Here is an 18,077-nt window from a genome sequence, read left to right as displayed (position 1 = left end):
AAATTAGGAATTCACCAACGAAGTCCATAACGCCAAATAGCGTAATATTGAATTACTCCAGTTATACATTATCAAGAAAAGAATTTTTAACCTAACTTTAAACCCAAATACTGCAAAATTTTTCCTCGCTTTATAAGGGTTTTCCCATAATATTCGGTTGTTACCTTCTCATATTAATCCTGAAAAAGCATGTCAGTCTATGCAGTCCTTGGCCCATAAAATAAAATCAAGTCTGAAAACGAAACGTGTTTCCACTTTTCAAGTATGAGGATTTTCAGATTCTGGTGAAATTCTAAACAGAATTGACCTCAGAATTTGCTGACCACATAGAATTAAAAATGTAGTTCTACTTGACCGCCATGATAACATTGAAAAAATTAGCAGAATTTTGTCCAACTCCAGTAAAATCTCTGAAGTAGGTGTTCCTGAATTTGATGCAGTTTTCAGAATTGAACATAAAATAAATCGTACTTTGAAGCATCTTAAAGATGACTCCATTGATCTGAAAGTACCTATTATTCTCTTTTCAGTTCAGGGTCTTTGTTTGCTACTAATGCAGACTTCCTAAAGTTCACCAGAGTGGCATCCCACCACTTATAATTCGTCTAATTTCGAAATATCCAAGTACAGTACTTTGTTTCCCTCCTTAGTCGCATCACTATATAGTATCCTTTTCATCCTGCAGAATTCTTCTTTCGTTCCGCACATTCTTGAGCAAAATGCAGATAGCTGTGTGGTTAAGTTTTGATGTTCAGTCCCTGTTTGCAAATGTCCGTGTTTCGAAACCATCGATATTATCCTGGGAAATTTATTCTCTACCCCAATACTGTAAAGTCTCTGCTGAGCGAGTTTTCTATGGTGACGTCCCATTTTCTTTGCCTCTACAATTCGTCACACCTGGCGTGACGGGTCACGCCGATCCAATCATTTGAATTATGTATATAATTATTTACCTGTCTACAATTTGTATATCATGTATTCTTCTTTCTCAGGCATCAGATTGCATTCAACTCTGTTTCTGTCCATTTGTATGATTCAGTGTATTTGTTCACTGTATTTATTGTTAATTATTATCGACCTCAGGTCACCGTTGTTCTCATTGTGTTCTGCGGCTTGACGTCAATCTGCCGCTACATAAAGCGCCTGGGTCACCAATAAATCAGCAGTAAATTTTTCCTGCTCGTTTCTTTTGCACCTCTTATAGTGGTGACCCCAGAGTGCTTCCCAGAGCCATTAGCAGACTCACGAGGCGACTCAGTCTTGGCTTCAGGAACTACCCACGCCCCTTGTACGCTCCTCTCAATGGCCACTGCTTCGAGCATCACGGCAAGATTTCGTAAAACAAGGAAGGTGTACTTGAGGCAGGTTACTAAAAGGCGCCATTCCCGTTAACAACATTTACTGACGTTAAGTCATACACAAAATACAAACTAATCTTGGTAAATAAGTACCTCTTAATACAAACAATGTTGAACAATTTTAATACCAAATAATACTGCACAAATTACAAATTAACACTGAATAATAAAAAATGTAGACTCAACATCCTCCCAACCATAGGAGTACACTGCTACTCTATGAAACTCCTACCACATACTGTACACAGGTTACAAATCTAGTTTCACAGGTGCTTTTACCAAACGCCCTCTGCGAGTATAAGATATTGGCTCAACTCTGGATTGTGAAATATCAGGATCAGAGTCATCAGCATTCACATCAGAATGATTATAAACAGGAAACAATACAAGGTACACCACCTTCGGCTTCTGTGTCCAAAACATTTGAAATCTCAAGATCATGCAATTTTTGTACTGGTCTGTTAATAATACCTTTAGAAGTTTTAACATCAACACTTCTTATCACACCATCTTTACCTGGATATACTTCTATAATAACACCAAGTGGCCAGGACAACCTACGAGCATTATCTTCCTTGACTAATACCACAGAACCTTTCTTTACATTACACTTAGATACAAAACCTTTAATGGCACATGGTAAATTTTTTATGTAATCAGAGCTCCATATTTCCCAAAACTTATCCAACTGTCTTTGTCGGGCAGTCTCTCTCATACATAAAATCTTTAGAAGACACACAAGAAGAATGCTCCTCAACAACTTCTGGCTGGACACCCGCAGCACGGCCAACAAGAAAATGTAAGGGGGCGGTGTCAATGGATTGGATGTATCAACCTCCTCACCCACAAATGTCAAAGGTCTCGAATTAATGCAAGCTTCAACCTCATGAAGAGTAGTTTCCAATTCACATCTAGATAGGCATTTGACACCCAATGTCTTTTTCAGAGCAGACTTAACTGATTGAACTAGACACTCCCACCAACCTCCCCACCACAGAGCACGGGGTACAATAAATTTCCACTGAGGAGCTAGTGGGCCATAGTGTTGCTGTAATAACTAAGAAACTCCAACAAATGTCTGCATTATCAGAATAAAAAATTGAAGGAAGACCACGTCTTGCTGTAAATCTACGGATGGCAAGGAGACAATCTTGCATAGTGAGAGAATCAGTGAGTTCTAAGTGTACAGAACGAATAACAGCACAAGTGAAAAGCAAAATATAGAATTTTTTGGAGGGCAAATCTACACAAAACAATGGCCCAGCAAAATCTAATCCTGTTACAGAAAAGGGAGATGCTGATTTAACTCTCAGTTCAGGGAGAGGAGCTACAGGTTGACTACAAGCCTTGGAGTCATACCTGCAGCAAGTTACACATTCTCTACACACAGTCTTGGCTATCCTTCGAAGTCGCACAATCCAATAACCATTTCTCAATGTGGACACAAGGCTAGAAACGCCAGAATGTTTCAGAAGAACATGCTGGAAACGAACTAAAGTCTTCACTACATGAGTAGAAGGAAGAATAATAGGATGTTTGCTTTCATAACACAGATCTGAATATTCTAAACGACCTTTAATTCTCAAAAGACCATCCTTATCCAAAAAAGGACCTAATTTTACTAAAGGGCTCCCCCTGTGAAGTGGTCTACCCTGAATCAGGGATTCAAATTCTCGTGGATATGCTTCCCTTTGAACACAAAGGTACAACTTACCCTTAGCTTTAGTGTTAGAGGCAGAAGGAAACCAGTGGGACACTCCAGTGCTTTATTACACGTCCAATCAGTACAGAGGCGTGACTGCAAGTAAGGTGCAGACGCGCGGGAAACATTGGCGCCAATTCCGCTCTCCTCCTGACAACATACATCACACACAATCAACCATCCTACATCCCCCCCCTAAGATTATGGCATGGCAGAATGGCAAAATATTAAATGAAAATAATAAGTAAACATGTATTAAATGCATATATATAGACAAAGAAAGCTGTAAAAGGAAGATCCCATAGGACAAAAGCAATGGTTAACACTGAGTGTCACAACATACAAGGACATGCATGGCAACAATATATAGTACATGCATAAAATATGTTTGCACAACAGAATTTCTATCCAGTTCAGCTTACTGAAAACAAAAGATAAAATGAGCATAAGGGACAACAAAATGTAACTGTACAAGGTGACACAAGCACAAGCATGGGTTAACGCTCGATATCACCCATGACATACTCGCCCATCCATGAGGGTTGCACTGTGCGCCTTTTTGGACGAGGTGGAGCAGGTTCCAGGCTTGGGGAATGGCTGAGGACGTTGGGGTTGCCGTTTAACACTTTCAGGTGCTTCCTGTTTCTAAGTGACACCCGACCGCTTCCATCCAGCCTAATGAGATACTGTCGGTGGCCCTTAGACTCCACTACCAACCCAGATCGGTCCCAGGTTTTGGTTACAGGATCCTGCACTCTTACCCTGCAGCCTACAACCAGGGTAGAAGCTCCTGGTACCAGTATATGGTGGGGTCTCCTCTTGGGACTCTGCCATTCGTAGCTCCCTCCGCTGAATTATCTCATCCCAGTGTCTCTCCACCTTGTAATGCTGTCTGGGTGTTGGCACTCCATCTCTGAGCTGCCTGCTGATAGCGAGCTGTGCTGGGGACTTGTCAAACCCCTTAGGGGTGTATTGAGGTACTGAAGAATTGCCAGGGATGCCTTGTTGCAATCGAGGCTGCCTCCTTTGCCTATGTTAGACCTGATGATCCTCTTGGCAGTCTTGACTGCTGCTTCGGGCCCTTCCATTAGACTGGGGTAATGGGCTGACGACAGGCGCACCGTAACCCCCATTTTCTGAAGAATGATGTGGTCTCTTCACTAATGAGGTTTGTGCCCCCATCTGTCGAGATTAGCTCTGGTGCTCCCCATCTTGTGAAGTATGTCCTCAAGACTGATATAATTCTTGATGACGTTGTGCCATGTGGGAAGTGTGCCACTTCCAGCCACCCGGTGAGCCTGTTTGCATAGGCCATGTACATATGGCCCTCCAACTGTAGCATGTCCACCACTGTCGACTGGAATGGGTATTCTGGGGTGGTGTGAGTACTAATGGTTCAGCAGGTTGTGATGGAGCATGTACATCACAAGAGGCACATCCATCCCTGTGGCTCTGCAGGTCGCCTTCCATCCCTGGCCAGTAAACCGATTGTCTAGCCCTGCGGAGCATGGAGTCTACCCTGATGTCCTGCATGAAGGCCTGTAATGACTTGATGGCGAAGTTCCTCTGGGATGAGCAGGCGTGGGCATCCTTGTTCGTAAGTGTAGACTATCAGGTCTTCTACCATAGATAACCTGTCCCTAACTGAGTAAAACTGACGTAGGCAGGCCACCTCCTGTGCCTTCTGCGGGCGCCAGTCATTTACTGCAACTTTAGCTGCCAGCAGCTGGTACACAGGGTCTTTAGAGGCTGCTTCTTTGACCCTCTCCTCATCCAGTATGAGGCATTCTTGCTCAAGGGCGGTGGCCGAAGCAGCGACAAGGGCAGCAGTCATATCCTCTTCAAGTTCAGAATCCTTGTCATCTGGTTCGCAACGGAGAGCAGGGAAGCGTGATAAGAAGTCAGCAGCACAATTCCTCTTTCCTGGCAAGTATCTTACTTGGAACCTGTATTGTAGGGTCTTCTCCTTGAGACGGAAGAGTCTTGGGTTGAGTATATCCTTCAGCTCTCTATCACCCAGGAGCTTGACCAGCGGGCGGTGATCAGTCACGATCAGTAAGTTGGGGCAGCCCAACAGGAGTAGCCTGGCCTTCTTGAGACACCATGTGACAGCTAAGGCTTCTCCCTCAACAGCAGCATACCCAGCTTCAGCCTGCGACAAATGGCGGCTCCCACATAAGGCAATACGCCACCCACCCTTGCAGCAAAATGGGGCATCAGCCGAGGCACAAGCACAGTACTGCTGCAGGATGACAAACCCAATCCCATCCCTGCTCCAATCTGTTAGGGCCGCTGTAGGTCGGGATTTGTCATAGTATACCAGCCCATCCTTGGCCAGCTTGCATATGGCCTCCTGTGCTTGGCGGAATCTCTCTTGTAGGTTGCTATCCCAGTACACATCCTTGCTTGTAGACTTCTTCAGGAGGTCTCTAAAGGGTTCCATTAGCGGGGCAGTGGCGAGGAAGGGTGCCAACTGGTTGACAAAGCCATACCATGACCTGATGTCAGTGACAGAGGGGTTGTCTGGCATAGGGAATCTCCGTATGGCAGCTAGACTCTCCTCTGTGGGCCTGTAGGAATCCCATCCCAGCTGGAATCTGACGAAGTTCACTTCTCTTCGGCAGAAACTGAATTTCTCTGGCTTGAGGGTTATGCCCTTTTTAGCACACGTGTCCAAGAAATTATAGGTGTGCCAGAAGGCCTCCTCGACGCTGTTGTCATACAGAAGAGTATCGTCCACACATTTGTGTTTTTGGGGGATGTCCTTGATGGCGTCATCAAACCTCTTGGTGTAGGCATCTGAAGCTGAACAGTGTCCCATGGGTGTTCTTCTGTACCGGTAACGCCCCCAGGGTGTGATAAAGGTTGTGAGTCTGTGGCTCTCTTCATCTAACTCCACCTGGTGGAAGCCCCAATGCGCATCTGCCACTGTCTTGAAGGAATGTAAAGGCACCCCAGAGATCATGTCGAAAGGAGCAGGGGTGTGATGTCTCTCTCCTGCAGGAGGCATTAAGGCGTTGAAAGTCCACAGTCTTGGCGGGGCTGACCTGACTTCTTGGCAACAATGACCATCCTTGCACACCATTCTGTTGCTTCACCAGTGGGTACCTCCTCAATGATGCCCTTCTTGATGTCCTGGTCCAACTGCTTCTTCACTTCTGACTCCCAATGCTTTGGCACTGATGCTGGGGTGTGGCATGCATAGGGGGTTGCCCCCGGCAGTAGGTGAATATGGTGCGGCTTGCCCTCCATGACTGGGAGGGGCTCCCTCTCTGTATTGAAAGTTGATGATGAAAAATGGCGCAAGAGCCACTGCTCCAACTTTGGGACGTTCTCCTCCACTGGTGGAAAAGGCATGGATGAGGGCTTGGGCAGGGATGGCCCAATGGGTATGGGGACCTCATGCTCCAGTGCGAGGCTCGCTGACACTGGTAGGTGGTGGGGAAAGGACTGGGGCACGAGGCCAAGGTCCTTACAAGCAGCCAATGAAAGGAAGCAAGACCTTGCAGACTTGATAAAATACACTTCTTGGACGGTTGTCCTGGCACCGTACTGAATGCGAAGAGGGGCAGTCCCCATACACTCCAATCGAACATTGGCAACATCACGTAGGCCCCTGTGGTTTTGTGAAAGGGCAGGTCTTTCAATGAGGGTCGACAGCAAAGTGGGGCCTGCAACACACACTTGGGCCCCGTGTCTACCACAGCCCGTACAGGCTTGTGACCCTTAGGCCTAGGCCCATGCACTGATGAGGACACTATCACTTGTATAGTAGGCTGCACACTGGGTTGTACCCAGCGGTGACCGCTCCCAGTGTTACTGACGAAGCAGGGGCATCACTCACCATCTTCTTCTTGCTCCTACAGAACAGTTTCAAGTGGCCAATTTTTTGACAGCCATGACAAACACTATTTCTCGCCGGGCACAAGACCTTCCTTGGCTCATGTTGCACTCCACAGTTCCCACACATACGAGCATTGATGGAAACTGAGGACCTCTCACCACTCTTCACCGCTGCACACTCAGGGGGGCTGGGGTCTGTCTCCACATCGGCCGCACGTGGCTCTTGATGCCATGTGTCATGCTGGGGCATGGAAGCATCTTTGCGGGCTGCCTCATATGTCGCACACACTGCCCTTAAGGCATCTACACTACAAATGGAATCACACGACCTATAGAGGTCTCTTTTCAATATCTCATCCCTTAGACCTACCATAAGCTTCCTAATAAGCATATATTCGGACAAATCGCTATGACAGCTAGGACACTGGAAGCCACAATCCATGGCTTTTTGAGAGCACTTTGCAAAATATTCACTAATTGACTCCTCATGTCCTTGCATATACACAAAAACTCAGCCCAATGCACGGCCTGGTTGAAGCACGCAGAACCATGGCCCCTATAGCATCCAAAGCCCATTCTGAGACAAATTAGCCCACTGTGCATCACTATACCTGGCATCCAGTGTACGTTGCAACTCTGGGTGCAGTGAAGCCTAATGTGTTGAACTGCATCCGTTGGTTGAAGCTTATATAGCCTAAGCCACTGTGTCATGGACCGTTTCCAAGTCCTGAAGGAGGCCGACGACATTTCCAAAGCACACTTCTCTGGTAGTGGTGGGGCTGGGGCCCTGGGACTGCTCTGTAGACACAAGCCACTCGCCATTGTAGCCAAGCGGTCATTAAGGGCTTGTAACGCATCTCGCCTTCGGCAACCACATGCTGAAGAGCTGGTGATCTTGGCGCCACTCCAACGGGAGTACTGTGGGCACCCTGGAGGATCGTCGTGCCCTCCTTGTCGTGAAAGACGGTCTCCTGGTGTAGACATCCTTATCCTTTTACAATATCCTACTCACTGCGCCATGTTAGAGGCAGAAGGAAACCAGTGGGACACTCCAGTGCTTTATTACACGTCCAATCAGTACAGAGGCGTGACTGCAAGTAAGGTGCAGACGCGCGGGAAACATTGGCGCCAATTCCGCTCTCCTCCTGACAACATACATCACACACAATCAACCATCCTACATTTAGTTAATTCACAATATGATAAAGGACCAGAGCATTTAACAGATTGTGGTTTGCAATTATTAATAAATCTTAAGGTCCAAGCTACTATATTAAGGGCTTTCTGAAACTTACTCCATCTAGAAAATTCAAATACTTGGGAAAATGAATCCACAGTTATATAAGCTGCTACATTTTCCTCAGAACTTTCATTCCTTAATGAAATCCTTAACTGTTCAGGTTGAAGCAAAGACAAAGACTCAGACTCTTGAAGCCACGGGGGGCCTACCAACCAAAGATCTGAAGCTACAAGGTGTTCAGCAAACACTCCTCTAGAAATGAGGTCAGCAGGGTTATCCTTTCCTGGGCAATGATACCAACAATCAGGTGATGTTAAGCTCTGAATTTCCATGACTCGATTTGCTACAAATGGTTTCCATCTACTAGGGTCTCCTTTTATCCAGGACAGTGCAAATATAGAGTCTGTCCAGCAATATGAAGTTACATCTTCCCTAAAACGAAGGGCACATTTGACAAAAACTAGAAGCCGGGCACTAAGCATTGCCCCCAGCAACTCCAAACGAGGCAGTGAGACCTTCTTTATAGGAGCTACCTTACCTCTGATCATAACAAGGGAAGCTTTAAAGGAACCATCCTGCAAAGGAACTCTCAAATATACACAAGCACCATATCCCTTTTCAGATGCATCCCCAAAGGAATGAAGCTCTAAACCTGTTAGGTCTTTCCATGAAAGATCCTCAAAGTAACATCGCTGAACCTTCCATGAGCCAAGTTTCTCAAAACCCTTAACCACCTTTGAAATTTACAATGCAACTCTTCAGGTAACACATCATCCCATTTAAGTCCAATTCTCCATACATCCTGAAAAAGAATTTTGGCAAACATAACAAATGGGCTAATAAGTCCAAGAGGATCAAAACATCTGGCTATTAGGCTGAGAACACTTCTCTCAGTGGACACCACACCCATCTGAGACCTAACATTTACTTCACTAAATGAAAAATAATCATGAGCGGAAACCCACTGCATACCCAGGATTTTTATAGATTTACTTCCACAGCAGTCATTAGGGTTTTCATTAAATTTATCTGCTAAACTCTTAAAATTTGAATTCCATTTAGATAAAGACATACCAGCTTCAGACATAATCTTACAGGCTTTATCAAATTTTACACAAGCTTCAGTAATACTGTCAGCTCCTGACAGTCAATCATCCACATACAGATTACAATTCAGTTCATCAACTACTTCAGAATTAGGATATGACTTTAAATGATGTTTAACTGTAGCATTCAACAAGAATGGGCTACTCTTATTACCAAAGGGAACACAAACAAACCTCATTACATGGACAATGCCCTTATTTTGCCACAAAAACCTGTGAACAACTTGGTCTTCCCTCTGCACCTTGATTTGAAGGAAAGCTTTAGTTATGTCTGCTGTTAAAGCTACCTTCCATCTTCTAAATCGTATCAAAACTTCAACAAGATCAGGATTGAGAGAAGGTCCACATTCCAAACAGTCATTCAAAGAAATACCATTATAACTTACAGCTGAAGCATCGAAAACAGGTCTTACCTTGGTAGAATTACTACTCTCACGGATAACAGGATGATGCAGTAAGTAATAGACAGGATATATACTGGAAATCTCAGAATGTGGCACTTCCTCAATAATGTCATATTTTTCATATTCTTCAAAAACCTCATCATACCTTTCCCTTAAACCAGGAGTTTTAACAAATTTCAAATTTAAATTTTCCAACCTCTTACGTGCTAGTTTTTCATTATTTTTCAAACTCTGTTTAGCAACATCAGATTTCCATGCTAAAGACACTTCATACCTACCATCAATAAACTTTACATTATCAGAAAATTTCTGTAAAACAGTACTGGATGAAAACTCATTGGATACAGCTTCTTTTGAAGAGATTCCCACAGATTCAAGACCCCAAAATTTATGTAAATCAGACTCAGATACATTATTTATACATAAAAGCTGGGAAGTTACACTTACTCTGTCCAGAGGAATATTACAAGACCCTGACAAAACCCACCCAAACACAGATTCCTGAGCTACTAAATTTTTAGATTGTAGAGTTTTATTAGGTACCATAAATCTCCAATAGGCATTTAGGCCTACCAAAATATCAACATTTACATGGCGGTTGTTCATGTAATCATCTGCTAATTGCAATTTAGAAAATGCCATTACCTCCTCAACAGGAACACTAGGGCGGAACAATGGTGCGCAAATGTCAGGTAGGCTACTTCAGCTGCCATTAAAGAATGACTCTCACCCTTATAACTAACTAAACTCATCTCATACACATTACATTGGTTACCCTTGGAAGCTTTACCTCCTCCAAATGAAGAAAATAATATGTACTCAGAAGTTATCCACTAAGGCCTTACCCTTTTTACAAATTTACTGGAAACATAAGACCTATCAGATCCTGTGTCAAATAGTAGTGTAGCTTCACATATACCTTTTTTCTCCAACACCTTAACCTTTGCAGTCTGCAACACACTGCGTGATTGAGTTAACACTGTTATTTAGGTTAGGTTCACAATGAGCTACCCCAACATGAGTTACATTTTCATTAATATTATCCTGAGACATAGCACCACTTACATTTTGATCATTCTTATTATACACTTTAGTCTTATTGCCAGTGCAGCATAAAACATTATGTTTTCCCTTACACTTTACACATTTTGATTGGCAACCTCTGGAAATGTGACCTTTTTCCAAACATCTGAAACACAGTTTAGCACTCCGAATGGCCTCTTCACGTTCAGCAATGGAAAGTTTTAAGATACCAAAACAATTTTCACTCTTGTGATTTTTACCACAAAACATACACTTATAAAAGGACACCTCCGAAGAGGTCTGAAGAGCAGAGGTAGAACCCTGAAATTTACTTCTTTCCTCAGATTCAACACTATGGTTATCAGTCTTTACTGCATTGATATCCTTAAATGTATCTGACCTTTCTCGGCGCTCTATTTCTCCCTGCAAAAAATTCAATAACCAATCTAGGTCCCTTTCATGTCCAGATCCTTCTCTGGACCACTCCAAACGAATGTCAGGAGGTAATCAAGACAGGATAACAGGCGTCATAAATACCCCATACTGGTTACCATCCACTCCTAATGCCTCTAAACTATGTACATGTGTTAAAAGTTCATCCTGTAATTACCACAAAGAGGAAACATTTCTAGAACTAGGATTCTTAGCAGGCATAGTGATACCAAGAAGGGCCTGAATATGTGCAAAAATAGTACGTTCAGGCCTACCAAACCGTTCCTTTAACATTTTACAGGCTATGGGGTAATTAGCACTAGTCTGGGATAACCCCTGTATTACTGATTTTGCCTCCCCTTCTAACAGTGACTGTAAATAACAGAATTTACTAATAATGAGGATATCAGAATCATCTACTAATGCCACAAATCTGTCCCAAAATGACTGCCATTCAGTCAAAACTTCACTAAACTTAGGTAATTCTAATTTAGGCAGTCGCACATTACATTGGCCTAAAGAATCCGCAGACCCACTCTCACTTGGTGGCTTCTCAAGTTTCTCCAGGGCTAATAACCTTTGGGCAGCCCGTATTCTAGGAACCCTTACCTGACGCCGAAACTTATCAGCATACTCAATGTCTTCTTCTAAGTCCTGTGGGTCACCAATTTCTAGCTCCAGGGCAGACTGCACTTCACCCAAATGAGCTATATGTCGATCAAAGCCATCCACAGCATCTTGCAGTTCTACCTTGCTCACTTCTCGATCGCCAAGCAAATCCATCAGTGCATTCGATGAACGGGTCATCCATCCACTGGCGGCCGACCGGCTCTTCCTCAGCTTTCCTTCCTTCATCTTGCCTTATTTATCAGGGTTGGGATTCTGCATACAACCAAAGAAATCCCGGGTTCTGGGCACCAAAATGTACGCTTCTCTCAATGGCCACTGCTTCAAGCATCACGTCAAGATTTCGTAAAACAAGGAAAGTGTACTTGAGGCAGGTTACTAAAAGGCGCCATTCCCGTTAACAACATTTACTGACGTTAAGTCATACACAAAATACAAACTAATCTTGGTAAATAAGTACCTCTTAATACAAACAATGTTGAACAATTTTAATACCAAATAATACTGCACAAATTACAAATTAACACTGACTAATAAAAAATGTAGACTCAACACCCCTAACGGTCTCGCTACAGCACTGTAACCAGCGTTCGGGCATGCTGACTCTCGTCGGCAAATCACCGGCGTCATTAACGGACTCACATGGCACGCTTCCAAGTGTGTTTTGACGCGAGTATCCCACTCCAGTTAAGAGGGCAAGAGCGAGCATGGACATGGACATCCCCTCCCTCGTTCAATTAACTGCTAACCTCGCGGATTCAGATGTCTACCTCCTGCCCATATCACCCGCGCCCGCCCACGCGCCGTGGCCCTCGTGCTCCTCCACACCCCTGCCCGTGGCCCGCATTCCCCCCTGCCCAGGGCCCTGTCCGGCAGGACAAGCAAAGGCCGCCCTGACCATAAAGCTGCCGCCTTTCATGCAGGGGAACCCATCGGCGTGGCTGTAAAGGGTCGAGAGTCAATTCAGGCTGGCGGAACTCAACGACGAGGTACTACAAGCAGACACAGTACTCAATGCCCTGCCGGAGATCTACACGAAACTCGTCCCTTGGGTGTCCGCCGCACACCCCCTCACCTACAGCCTCCTGAAAAAGTCCCTCCTCGAGACATGCTCCCTGCCGGTCACCGAGCGGGCTGCCCACGCCCTCAACCTCGCCGTCAGCCCATGTCAGGATCAGAGCGTCATGGAGTCATGGGGCATGATACAGGACCTCCTCACCCTCCCAGACACCGACGGCAGTGGAAAACAACTCGAAATAAGCCTGTCGCGGGAGCTCCTCCTCCGTCAGCTCCTCCCGGAGGTCCGCACTCAAATCCCTGAGCCCTACGCCATGCCCCTCAAGGTCCTGATCCACACGGCGTAGCACCTAACAGACTCCGTGAAGGCAACGAAGCGGGCACCAGGGCCCGCACTCCCCGTCAGCGCCATCCAGCAGGAGGAGGGCACAGAGGAGGGGGTAAACGCCGTCACCAGGAGGCGCCCAATGCCACACAGCAGGTGGAATCCCCCGGGTCCTTGCCACTACCACAGGCGGTTCGGCAGGGACGCCCGGAATTGCCAGCCGCCGTGCTCATTCGCCCGTCCAAAAAACGGGGGAAGCAGTGGCCAGCAGGACAGGCTGCCATGGCAACAGAAGAACCCAGGGGCCCAGAGCCAGTAGGCTTCTACGTCTGCGACACCGTCTCCGGCAGGATGATGTTGATCGACACGGGGGCCGTTAGATCAATCTTCCTGCTGTCCAGAGAGGACCGCAAGCATGCACCGGACCCGGCTGCCTTCCTGACGGCCGCCAACGGGTCCCCCATCCTCTCCTATGGCACCAGGCTCCTGTCGATCTCCATCCTTGGCCGGAGGTATTCCTGGGACTTCGTCGTCGCGGACGTAAGGACCCCGCTCCTGGGTGCGGATTTCCTTGCCAACTTCGGGCTGGCAGTCAACGTCGGTCGGAAGCACCTCGTCGACACCGACTCCTGCCAGTCCTTCCCATTAGCAACAGGACCCAAGGCGCCCACCATCTGCTCCATCGCCCCCCACCAATACTCACAGCAGCTGAAGGAGTTCCCTGACGTGTTCAGACCCGAGCTCCGCCAGGTACCCAGCTAAACATGGCATCTACCATCACATAAAAACAAAGGGCCCCCTGCACACGCGAGGTTCCAGAGGCTTCCCCCTCGGCGCCTTCAGGAGGCCAAGAACGCCTTCACCGAAATGGAATGGATGGGAATATGCAAGAAGGCCTCCAGCCCGTGGGCCTCCCCTCTCCAAATGGTGCAGAAACCGGACGGCTCCTGGAGACCCTGCGGCGACTAAAAGCCGCTCAACCTTGCAACAGAACCTGACCATTACCCCCTGCCGAACATGCAGGATCTCACGGCCTCTTTCCACGGGGCCAAAGTATTTTCAAAGTTGGATCTCTTGACATCTTATTTCCAGGTACCAGTCGTGCCAGAGGACGTCCCAAAGACCGCCATCATCACGCCTTTTGGGTCCTATGTCTTCTTTCCAGCGGCTCATGGACAGCATCCTGGGGGAGCTGAAGTTCTGCGTCTGCTACGTGGATGATATCCTTATATTTTCCAGGTCCCACAAGGAGCACCAGAGGCACATCCGGGCAGTCCTGCAGCGCCTGCAGGAGAACGGCCTCATCGTAAGGTTCGACAAGCGCACCATCGGTAACCAGAAAGCTGACTTCCTGGGCCACGAGATATCCCCGGATGGTGTCCGCCCACTCACATCTAAAGCCGTGGCCGTCACCAGGTTTCCCGTCCCCACCTCTGCCAAGGCCGTCCAGGAGCTCCTCGGGATGGTCAACTACTACAGGAGGTTCATCCCCGGGATCGCACACACCATGGCCCCTCTGACGGAAACCCTGAGAGGCCAACCAAAATCCTTAGTGTGGGGACCCAGCCAGCAGCAGGCCTTCTCCCTAACGAAGGCTGCCCTCACCAAGGCAACCGCCTTGGCCCACCAGGACCCCACCGCTCCTCTCCAGCTGACGACGGACGCCAGTAGCGTTGCCTGTGGAGCCATCCTGGAGCAGGTCGTCGACGGTGGCCCCCAGCCCACCGCCTTCTTCAGCAAGAGGTTCAACCCCACAGAGGCCCGCTACAGCACCTTCGACAGGGAACTCTGCACGGTATACTGGGCAGTCCGGCACTCCAAGTTCCTCCTGGAGGGCAAGCCCTTCACAATCTACACGGACCACCAGCCGCTGGTCCACACCTTCACCAAGCAGGGCGACACATGGTCTTCCAGGCAGCAGCGTCACCTCGTGGCCACAGCGGAGTTCACCTGCTCCATCAAGTACCTCCTCGGCAGGAAGAACCCTGTGACAGAGTTGAGTTTAATGTGGTGCAGCTTGGGATCAACTACAAGGACCTCGCCAGGGAGCAGGCCGCCAACCCAGAGACCCCAGCCTACCGCACCACCATCACGTCCCTGAAGTGGAAGGATGTGCCCTTCGCCCCTGGGGACCCAAATCTCCTCTGCGACGTCAGTACCAGCCAGCCCCGCCCTCTGTGCCCGCCTCCCGCCGCCGCCAGGTATTCGACGTCATCCACGGGCTGTCCCACCCCTCCGGCAGGACGATGGCCAAGCTGCTGGCAGCGAAGTTTGTCTGGCACAGAGTGCAGAAGGACGCGAGGACCTGGGCGAGGCAGTGCCTGCAGTGCCAAACCAGCAAAGTGGGGAGTCACACAGAGTCTAGAACTGGTGAGTTTCTGCAGCCAGGGCAGCGGTTCGGCCATGTTCACATCGACATCGTCGGGCCCCTTCCCCCGTCAGGCGGGGCCAGATATCTCCTGACGGTGGTCGACCACTCAACAAGGTGGCCCGAAGCCACTCCCATGCAAGAAGCCACCGCCAGTGCATGCGCCGAGGCCCTACTCTCCAGTTGGAACAACTGCTTCGGCGTCCCTGACCACATTACAACCGAATTGTGGTCCGCCCTGGCACAACTGCTGGGGACAGCTCATCACAGCACCACAGCCTACAACCCTGCAGCCAACGGCTTGGTCGAGCGATTCCACAGGTCCCTGAAGGCGTCCCTCATGGCCCACTGCACCGCTGAGGATTGGAAATACCAGCTGCCGTGGGTCCTCCTCAGGCTGAGAACCGCCCCCAGGGCTGACGGCGCCCCATCCGCAGCTGAGAGAACCTACGGCGAGCCCCTCGTGGTCCCAGGCCAGCTAGTTACAGAGGACCGCCACAACCCATCTGTCCAGAGGCTTCGCAACATAGTCAGCAAGTTCGCCCCCTGCAAGTGGACATATACCGACAGGTCGGCCACCTTCACGCTGCCCGGCTTGTCCACCACCACCCATGTCTTCATCAAGGATGACGCCATCTGCCAGCCACTGACCAGGCCCTACAGGGGGCCCTTCCGCGTGCTGGAGGAACAGCAAGGCGTTCCTGCTTGCCCTTCACGGGAAGAACGACTGGGTGTCGGTAGACCGCATCAAGCCCGCCCTCCTGGAGGAGGACACAGACATCACCACACCGCACCCTCCACCTGGACAGTCGTCGCCGCAGCCGGGCCCCCATAAGAAGCGGACACGCGGCTGCCCCTGGAAACACCTGCCCACACCAGCAGCCAGCTGCCCCCACACACAGGGTGTTTCCCTGATGTCTTCACATAGCCGTGGCACCCTTCAGCACCCCAGCAGATACACCGACTAATCAGGCGTTACCCACGTCTTGTTGGGGAAGTATTTGTAAAGTCTCTGCTGAGGGAGTTTTCTATGGTGACGTCCCATTTTCTTTGCCTCTAAAATTCGTCACACCTGGCGTGACGGGTCACGCCGATCCAATCATTTGAATTATGTATATAATTATTTACCTGTCTCCAATTTGTATATCATGTATTCTTCTTTCACAGGCATCAGATTGTATTCAACTCCATTTCTGTCCATTTGTATGATTCAGAGTGCATTCGTTCACTGTATTTATTGTTAAGTATTATCGACCTCAGGTCACCCTTGTTCTCATTGTGTTCCGTGGCCTGATGTCAGTCTGGCGCTATATAAACCGCCTGGGTCACCAATAAATCAGCAGTAAATTTTTCCTGCTCGTTTCTTTTGCACCTCTTATAATACCATTTTCTGCAGTTTTATCTGAAGTAATAATAATAATAATAATAATAATAATAATAATAATAATAATAATAATAATAATAATAAAAACTTTTGGAACTTTCACTCATAGATACATATGGACCATCTTCACGGCATTATAGGGCCCCGGGCCAAGCAGTGCAATGGGGTTCCTGCCTACGTAACCACTCACAGAAATAAAAATGTTAATGGTCGATAAAATTAAACATGTACTTATTGTATTGGTACTTCAAAGAAAATCATTGTTTAAACATTAAAAAGCATGTTGCACAGCAAAAATTAATTAATAAATTGTTTAAACAATATAATAAGGGTCCCTCAAGGTCACTGGGCCCACAGGCAACTGACCAGAGTATGCGTCAGGACGGCCATGAGACGTGCAATGGATTCTAATTGTAAAGTTTATAAGCAAACAGATGGTATGGCCATGGGCTCCCATAGGAACTTTTTTCGCTTATATTTTTATGAATCATTTAATATATAGGCATACATAACACGTTTTTACTTTTTACTCAAGAATTTCATGTCCTGTTATTTTTAGATTTCATAAACTCCTTTCAACCTAATATTAGTTTTACTATGGAAAAAGAGCGTAATGGCTGCCTTTCCTTTTTAGATATCTTGGCCTCCCGTTCCGATACTAAGCTTATGACCGACATTATTAGAAAGGAAACGCTTACCTGGCTTGGACTGAACTTTTTTAGTCATATCCCATGGTGAAGGTTAATTCTTGCAAACTCTTATTCACTCAGCCTTTTTTCACTGTGCTCAAACTGGAATGACTTGCACGTAGAAGTCAGATTTTTAGAGACGTATTTCAGGAATAATTGCTATCCCTTGAACTTGTTCCATAAAATTCATAAAGAATTTTTTGGATAATATTTTTAAAACAGGAAACTCTAGTTTGCAACGTACCCAAAAAGGTAGTACGTGTTTCTCTACAAGTCACTAATAAGTCTGCCTTAATCAAACGTAAACTGTTGTCACTTTTAAGCCATCTGTATCCAACCGTTGATTTCAGATTTACTTTTGATAACCTCTCACAATAGGAGTACTGTTTCGCTTTTAAGACACCCTCCCAACATTGAAGGTTATTTGTATACTTCACAGGTTCACTTGCCCAGAATGGTGTCAGGCATTGGACGGGTTTACCTCTAAGCAAGAAATAAAATCGTGCCATCACCTACAGTATATACTACCACCATCACATAAAATTTTCATATCCTTGGT

General features: G+C 47.1%; 2 protein-coding genes across 2 annotated transcripts; both read right to left on the bottom strand.

Annotated features, from left to right (window-relative positions):
• Window positions 1-9,290: 9,290 nt before the first annotated feature.
• Window positions 9,291-10,295, bottom strand: LOC136839276 (uncharacterized). Its single transcript, XM_067105091.1, has one exon. The coding sequence runs from the start codon at window positions 10,293-10,295 to the stop codon at window positions 9,291-9,293; it is 1,005 nt and encodes a 334-aa protein (XP_066961192.1).
• Window positions 10,296-10,589: 294 nt separating this feature from the next.
• LOC136839273 (uncharacterized) lies at window positions 10,590-11,963 on the bottom strand. The gene is made up of 3 exons (XM_067105077.1): window positions 11,454-11,963; window positions 11,214-11,276; window positions 10,590-11,099 (listed from the first exon to the last, which is right to left on the bottom strand). The coding sequence occupies exons 1-3, from the start codon at window positions 11,961-11,963 to the stop codon at window positions 10,590-10,592; spliced, it is 1,083 nt and encodes a 360-aa protein (XP_066961178.1).
• Between the last annotated feature and the right edge of the window lie 6,114 nt (window positions 11,964-18,077).

The sequence above is a fragment of the Macrobrachium rosenbergii genome, chromosome 1 (assembly GCF_040412425.1).
Source record: "Macrobrachium rosenbergii isolate ZJJX-2024 chromosome 1, ASM4041242v1, whole genome shotgun sequence".
NCBI classification, from domain to species: Eukaryota; Metazoa; Arthropoda; class Malacostraca; order Decapoda; family Palaemonidae; genus Macrobrachium; species Macrobrachium rosenbergii.
The sequence above is the reverse complement of the archived record's forward strand: the minus strand, read 5'-3'. Positions and strand labels throughout refer to the sequence as shown.

Excerpts from the sequence above, each read along its gene's own strand:
- LOC136839276 (XM_067105091.1), bottom strand. The coding sequence starts at position 10,295 with ATGGCATTTTCTAAATTGCAATTAGCAGATGATTACATGAACAACCGC.
- LOC136839273 (XM_067105077.1), bottom strand. The coding sequence starts at position 11,963 with ATGAAGGAAGGAAAGCTGAGGAAGAGCCGGTCGGCCGCCAGTGGATGG. Across the intron at positions 11,277-11,453 it reads TAGAAGGGGAGGCAAAATCA|GATGAACTTTTAACACATGT; the intron begins GTAATACAGGGG and ends TGGTAATTACAG. Across the intron at positions 11,100-11,213 it reads TGGATGGTAACCAGTATGGG|GGAGAAATAGAGCGCCGAGA; the intron begins GTATTTATGACG and ends AATTTTTTGCAG.